The 7321-nt window shown below is 59.9% G+C and overlaps 2 protein-coding genes across 2 annotated transcripts in view; both read left to right on the forward strand.

Moving 5' to 3' along the window:
- Positions 1-5158, forward strand: part of ACA1_182550 (glycosyltransferase, group 1 domain containing protein) — a gene marked incomplete at both ends in the record, with an annotated part of 5638 nt that extends 480 nt beyond the window's left edge. Inside the window, 18 exons of the mRNA XM_004345836.1 lie at positions 131-452; positions 654-764; positions 970-1055; positions 1252-1412; positions 1619-1743; positions 1807-1953; positions 2101-2197; positions 2368-2481; positions 2608-2668; positions 2937-3040; positions 3273-3400; positions 3471-3496; positions 3540-3620; positions 3756-4013; positions 4196-4279; positions 4376-4478; positions 4635-4777; positions 4823-5158. Of these exons, the coding sequence (XP_004345886.1) occupies positions 131-452; positions 654-764; positions 970-1055; positions 1252-1412; positions 1619-1743; positions 1807-1953; positions 2101-2197; positions 2368-2481; positions 2608-2668; positions 2937-3040; positions 3273-3400; positions 3471-3496; positions 3540-3620; positions 3756-4013; positions 4196-4279; positions 4376-4478; positions 4635-4777; positions 4823-5158 (2487 nt within the window). The remainder of the gene's footprint in view (positions 1-130; positions 453-653; positions 765-969; positions 1056-1251; positions 1413-1618; positions 1744-1806; positions 1954-2100; positions 2198-2367; positions 2482-2607; positions 2669-2936; positions 3041-3272; positions 3401-3470; positions 3497-3539; positions 3621-3755; positions 4014-4195; positions 4280-4375; positions 4479-4634; positions 4778-4822) is intronic.
- A 196-nt stretch (positions 5159-5354) lies between these two features.
- Positions 5355-7014, forward strand: ACA1_182660 (uncharacterized protein; the record flags this gene model as incomplete). Its single annotated transcript, XM_004345837.1, has 7 exons — positions 5355-5528; positions 5652-5787; positions 5901-5974; positions 6227-6313; positions 6494-6590; positions 6666-6828; positions 6993-7014. The coding sequence occupies 7 exons, from the start codon at positions 5355-5357 to the stop codon at positions 7012-7014; spliced, it is 753 nt and encodes a 250-aa protein (XP_004345887.1).
- Positions 7015-7321: the final 307 nt, after the last annotated feature.

Raw genomic sequence — 7321 nt, forward strand, 5'->3', positions numbered from 1 at the left:
CCCCTCCCTCCCCTCCCACGTGTGCTTATCACTCGGGTGTTAACGGAACATTGGTCGTTGGTCCGTGTGGTGTCGCGTGTGTGCCACACGTGTTGCGCAACCGGTGCGACCCTCCCCCTCCCCAATATAGGCCTCGTGGGAGCTGCTGGTGGTGCAGGTGGGCAACGGCCTGGGCGAGCGAGAGCGGATCTTCACGGCCCTCGAAGTCGAATGGCAGCAGCAGCAGCAGCAGGCCCGGGTGCGTCTGGTGGAGGAGCGGGGCACGAACCTGAGCCACGCCTTCAACGCGGCGGCCTCCCACGCACGCGGCACACACCTCCTGTTCTTCCTCGAGACCATGGAGGTGCCCGCCCGCTCCGGCTTCACCTTCCCGCCGCCGCCGCCGCCGCCGGGAAACGCCGTAGACAACGTCCTCGACTACCTCCTCTCCGTCATCCACCAAGACCACCACGGTACCACGCTCCCGCCCGCCCACGCAGCCACGATTTGGCCTCTGTTCGGCCCTCACCCACGACAACCCACACACGAGACACACGACACACACACACACACACACACACACGACACACGACGACAACACGACACGACACACGACACGACACAACTACTACAACACCGTACCGTCGCCGCCCTCTACATTCTCTGCTCGGCAGGCACGGTGGGTGTGGTGGGTTCCAAGGTGGTCTACGGCGGAGAGGACGTGGTGCACCACGCCGGCATCGGGTGGCTCAACGTCCGCTTTCCCCACGAACACTTCGTCTGGGGTACGCGTGCCCCTCCTCCTCCTCCTCCTCCCGCCCCTCTCCGGCCGATGATCGTGAGGAGGCCTTTTGCTCGAGGTCTGGACGACGACGGTGACTACGATGAGGCCTGTGGGTGGTGGTGGCGGTGGGTGGCTGGTGGTGGTGGTGGGGCATGTGCGTCGTGTGACGCGTGCTGAGGGTGGTGTTGGTGGCGGCCTTGCGGCAGGCGATGACGCCGACGCGCGCGGCAATGTGCCCTTCCCCTACTTCCGGGCGCAGGGGCTGCACACGCTCAACAAACGCGTCAACAACGTATGAACCCCCCCCCTCCCAATCTATGGCCTCTTCCTCCCGATACGTGGCGCGTATCCTATTTACAGCCATCACCGCCAACCACCGCCAGCAGCCGCCGCCGCCTGCTGCTGAGGTTACCTGACCCATTTTCCTCTGCATTTCTATTCCTATTTCTATGTATGCCGCGGCATTTGTGGCTTCCGCGCGCGTGCAGGTGCGGGAGGGTGGAGAAGAGGCCACCGGTGAGGCCATGGGCTCACGCACGCGGCGCGCGGCCCACCGAGCGTCGGGAGCTGAGGACTCGGACGACGACAGCGGCGGCGAGCAGGTCCGCACGGTCTTGGAAAGAGGCGTGCCTCTCGCGAAGCGTCGCCAGTGCGCCCCCTCCCCTCCTCCTCCTCTCTCACCTTGGGGCGCGAGCCTGCTGCTGCTGCTGCTGCCGCCCGCGGCCCATGCAGCGGAGCAGGTGGTGGTGGCTGGTGGTGGCACCGCTCGCCTCGTTGCTTTCCCTCCCTCCCTCCTTCCCCCGACCCAAGAGTCCCCGCGCGCGCGCGCGCCTGACCGCCGGTGTGCCGCGGCAGGGAGATGGAGGCGGTGAGCGTGAAGGGCATGTTCACGAGCCGTCGGCTGTTCCGCAGCCTGGGCGGTTTCCACGCGGCCAAGTTCGGGGACCAGTACTTTGATGTGGACTACTGCCTGCGCGTGGGTGGCCTCCTCCCTCCTCCCCCCTCGGCGCCCTCTCCCTCCCCTCCTCCCCTCCTCCTCGCAGCACGCGCCGCCGCCGCCGCCACTGCCGACGACCCCTCGCCCGCTGGCGACAGTCACGCCGCGTCGTGGCCACGAGTTTCCTCTTCCGCGCGGCACCTGCGGGTCATCTACGATCCCCACGCTGTCTTCTACCACTACGATCCCCACCGTACCGCCCACGCACGCACGCACGCACGCACAAGCACATCACATGCACTGTTGTTGTTGTTGTTGTTGTTGTTGTTGTTGTTGTTGTTGTTGTTGTTGTTGTTGTTGTTGTTCACTCACACGCGCACCCACGCCCGCGCCTGGGCAGCTTACCACGAGGAAGCGCTCTCTCCGCAGTCGCGTGACGCCATTGCATTTGCCGACAAGTGGGAAGCGCACCCCACGCTCCGAGCCTTGGTCGATCGGTACGCGCTACCCGCTCAATAGAGAATAATAATAATAATAATAACTACCGTCAAAGGCACACGCGCGAGTGCTGATCCTGTTCTAGAGTTGCGGCTGCCATTCATGCGCTGAGTGACTACTGAATGCTGTCGTGTGTCTCGTGTGCACGCATGCGTGGGTCCCGCCACAGATCAAAGAACGGCGGTCTGGCCAACACGACGGTGATTTGGAACATGGAGTGCGGCCTCGGCCAGGTGCTGGGCTTCACGGTGGAGGGCATCAACTTCGTGCTGGGCCTCAACGAGTACCCCCCCTTTCTTTCTTTCATTCTTTTCTTTCTTTCTTTCTTTCTTTTTCCCGACGCAACGCAACGCAACGGGCATTGGTGGGTGAGTGGGTGGACGGTGTTGTTCTCACGCTCGCACACCAGGCTGGTCTACGTCATGGTGGAGCCGACGGCCTTTGACGCCTGCTACAAGGACCTCCAAAAGGTGCGTATGGGGCCGCCCACCCCCTTTTTTCCCCACCCCCAAAATATTCGTATATTCCTCCCTCGGCTTTCTCTGCCCATCCCCTGGTGTGTGTCGTGTGGGTGTGTCGTGTGTGGACGTCGTGTGTGTCGTGTGGTGTCGTGTGTCGTGCGTGTGTGTCGTGTCGTGTGAGTGTGTGTGTGTGTCTAAATATGTGGTTATGGCGATATTGGTGTCTATGGTTATGCTGTGTTATTGATGGTTGGGGGTTGGTTCTGATGGGTTCCAGGCGGGACTGGCGGCTTCTACGCTGGCCGTGTTCCGAGCCGCCAATCAGCGGAGGGCCGACGCCCCTCAGGAGGCCGGCAATACGATCTATCTCGTCCTGCACAGGTTCGTTCGCTCGTTCCTCCCCCCCCCCCAATCCCGCAGTGTTGCTCTTCCGGAGGAGAAGAAGTGCACTTTTGGTCGAATGGATGCTGGCGCTGCAAGCTTGTCTTCTCCCGTGCGGGCGGGCGGGCGGGCGGGCGGGCAGGCGGCTGCAACAGGAAGAGAGAAGAGCGCTAACTGATGTACCTCGTGTGTCGGTGGTGGCTGCTGGGCCATGGGTGGATATGTGAAACAGGGACCCGGGTCGCTACTCGTCTCATTTGTACGACCTGCGCGGGGTGGAGCCGGACTACATCATCGGGCGTTCCATGTTCGAAACAGACACCATCCCCTTCCCGTGGATCGGTTCCAGCGCCAAGGCACGTGCACCCCTCAACCTTCATGCATGGACTACCTCCCTCCTTCCCTCGCCACCACGATTGATTACCTTCAGTCGTCGTTGGCGGCGGCTGGCGGCTGGTGGTCCTAATATAGATAAAAATATTCACGCACGGCGTCGCAGGTGGACGAGATCTGGGTGCCCTCCGACTTCAACACCAGGACCTTTGCCGGCGCGGGCATCCCTGCGCGGAAGCTGCACCAGGTACGTTCCGCGCCACCAGCAGCCACCAGCCAGCCACCACCGGCGCCGGCACCACGGCAACAAGTTGACTGACTGCTCACGGGCACATGTGGCGCGTCTGTGGGTTGGTGGGTTGGTGGGGGGGGGTCGCTGCAGATAGGGGAGGCGCTTGATGCGTCGGTGTTCGATCCGGAAGCCGTGCGGCGGCCGTTGCCGCTCGCGAACCGGGCCAAGTTCAACTTCATGACCAACGGCAAGTGGGAACAGCGCAAGGGGTGGGACGTGCTCCTGCGCGCCTACTACGCCGAATTCGCCGCCAAGGGGGCCAACGACGTGGCGCTCCACTTCGTCGCCCGCATGAACGACGAGGCCAGGGAACAGTTTCGCGCCTTCCAGCACAACATCTCCCGCGAGGTGCGCAACCAACCCCCCCCCTGCCCGCCCGACACGTCCCCTGTCTCGGCCTGCACCTACGGGTGGTGCGCATATACGTCGGCGCATGTACCTGTGGTCAGCTGACACACGAGGTTTCACGATCAAACGATCAATCCACACACAACACACACACTCATCATCATCCATCATCATCATCTCAGTTGGGGGTGCCCGTGGGCGAGTTGCCCCGTGTCGAGTTTGCCACAGAAATCGTCCCCTTCCCACTCATGCCGGCGCTCTACAAGGTGCCCCTTCCTACCTACCTACCTACCTATGCCGCCACTGTTTATTTTTTCATTTATTTATTTGGTTTTGGGGGCGACCCGCGTACCACCACGCAGGCTGCCGATGCGTTTGTGTTGGCCACGCACGGAGAGGGCTGGGGCCTGCCCCTCATGGAGGCCATGGCCATGCAGATTCCCACCATCGCCACCAATTGGAGTGGTACGTCAACCGCCATCCCCCAACCACAGCCAATAACGGGGCGGGTGGGTGGGAGGGCTTGTTTTGCTTGTACTTCCGTGTGTGTGTGTCGTGTGTCGTGTGTGTGTTTTGCTGACCTTTCCGGTATTCCGCGTGCATACCGGGGGGGGGGTGCAGGTAGCACACAGTTCATGAAGGAGGGCAATTCGTTTGGGGTCGAGGTGGAGGGCCTCGTTCCAGCTTCGACCCGGGAGCACCAATGGGCGCAGCCCTCTCACGCGCACCTCCGTCGGCTGATGCGCCTCGTCTACACGGCCCATGTGTACGTGCAGTAACCCCCCCTCCTTCTTTAAAGCCATCAACAGCAAACGGCATCCAGAATCATCATCATCATCATCGTCGTCATCAGGGAGCCCACGTCGCCCGAGCGTTCGCAAGTGGCGGCGGTGGTGGCGCAGGCACGAAGGGACGTGCTGGCACACTGGGGCCTGGGCCACGTGGCACGCAGCGTGGTGGACCGGCTACGCGAGATCAAGTCTTCGGGCAAGCTGGCCGAGGCCAAGCGCGCTCGCACCCCGGCCTCCCGTTACTCGGCCTACTCGTACTCCTCCGGTACTTCGTCGTCGGCGGCGTCGTCGTTGTCGTCGACCACGGCGGAGACGCCCGGGCGCAAGAAGATCAAGATCGTGAACGACCTTTGATTTGCCCCCTCTCCCAAAGCTGACTGCCTGTCCGTGGTGGCGCACAGCTCGTTTATTATTATTTATTTATTTATTTTTGTTTCCCGGATTTTGGGCGGTGCGGAGGGGAAAAATAAAAGAACCACAAAGGAAGTGGAAGAAGAAGGGAAAACCGGAGCCAGCCGCCCGAGCGAGCAGAAGAGGAAGGAGAGAAGAGATGAAGAGGAAAGCGGGAGGGGCGTGGAGCGAAAAAGCGGTCGTGGGCGGTGCACACGCACAACGGCCGGCGGATGTGCCTCCGCACCAGGCCTGGTCCTCCTCTGCTGAGGGCATGGGCGCTCGAGGCGGGGGCGACCTCCTTCTTGCCCGCCGCGAGAAAAAACTCTTTCTGGTACCCCCTCCCCCGCCCACCCCGCCCGCCCACCTGGTGGATGAGAGAAGGAGAAGGATTGGTGAGGAGGAGGATGAAGAAGAGCTGTCGGCTGCTGACGTGTGCGTTCCTGGGCCGCTGCAGTCGTCCAAGGTGAGCAAGATCAGGGCGACGCCTGCAGGCGACCGGCCGCAGAAGCGCAGGAGGAGCGCTGAGGAGGAAGAGGAGGAAACGCTCGACCGCGAACTCCAGGCCATCACGCGCGAGGTGCTCGACCTGGGTACGTTCGTTCGTTCGTTTGTTCGTTTGTTCGTTCATTCATACACCGACTTACCGTTTTATTGGCCTTGTGGCTCGTGGTGGCGGTGTGGCGACTGATTGACACGCTGTCAGGAGCCACACAGTTCAAGAGGAAGAAGCAGAAGAGAGCGTACGAGGAGCGCAAGATAATCTCACTCGGGGGACAGGTAATGGCAGTTGCTCTGCTCTCTGCTCTCTGCTCTCTGCTCTCTGCTCTCTGCTCTCTGCTCTCTGCTCTCTGCTCTCTGCTCTCTGCTCTCTGCTCTCTGCTCTCTGCTCTCTCTCTCTGCTCTCTCTGCTCTCTCTCTATGCTCTCTCTGCTCTCTCTCTCGCTCTCTGCTCTGATACGAGCATGCGGCTGCCGCGAAGCCGGTGTGCTCACCAACCACCATATATATATATGGTACTGAAAACGTCAGGCGTCGAAGCCGGATAAAGTGCCATACAACATCCTCATGGGCATGAAGAAGAAGCAAAAAGAGCGCGAGCTCAAACGGACTGAGTTGGTACGCAGTACTCGGGACAATACCGAACCAAACCAAACATTTGTTTCGTCATGAACGTTGCCACGTAACCTCACCAGTGCCGTCGCTGCCACGTAACCTCACGTCGTGCAACCACCCTCGTCGTAGACCACCACATACTCGGATTGGGCTGACTCGTGTGTGTTGGTCTTCGTCGTGCAGGATAAGGAGAGGGGTATGTTCGTGGCCAAGAAGAAGAAGGAGAATAAGGGCAGCGACCTAAAGAGCTATCTCAACCAGATGCGAGGCAACAGGAGGGGTGCGCCCGTGCTCCTTCACCCGCTTTAAAAACGGAGTGAGAACGCGCTCACCGTGCGGCTCTGTCTGGTAACAGGTGACGGAGGGGCAGGCTCAGGCGAAAGAGGACTCAAGTGCAGCAAGGGCGTGTTCAAAGACGGCGTGCTCTACGTGAAACCCCCACCAGGCACCACGGAGCGCCAAGACGCCAACAACAACAAGAAGAAACGCTCCTTCTGGCGAAAAAAGCCCACCAAAAGGTGAGACACTCACCCCACGCTTATGTATGACGCTTCCGTTTTTTTTTGATCCCAAAAAAGGGCACGGCCCATTTTTTTTTGTGTGCATTGGGGTTTTTTTTTTTTCTGGAGCGTGCAGAGACCAAAGACAAGCCGAGCTGTCTCTCTCCTCTCCAGCGGCAAAGGGGATGCAACGAAAACGAGTAGAATTCATGATATGCATTTAATGCATAGTATGAGGTTGCCATGCTCCCAATGCATAAAATGCATGTGAAACACATGACACACATGTTATGTGTGTGAGATGCATGTTATGCATGTGAGATGCATGTTGTGCATGCAAAATGCAGAAAATGCATGTGAAACACATGATACACATGACACACATGTTAAGCATGTGAGATGCATGGTAAGCATGTGAGATGCATGTTGTGCATGCATAATGCATAAAATGCATGTGAAACACATGATACACATGTTAAGCATGTGAATTGCATGTTGTGTATGAGAACCA

Source organism: Acanthamoeba castellanii (assembly GCF_000313135.1).
Source record: "Acanthamoeba castellanii str. Neff unplaced genomic scaffold scf7180000084745, whole genome shotgun sequence".
In the NCBI taxonomy this organism is placed as follows: Eukaryota; Discosea; order Longamoebia; family Acanthamoebidae; genus Acanthamoeba; species Acanthamoeba castellanii.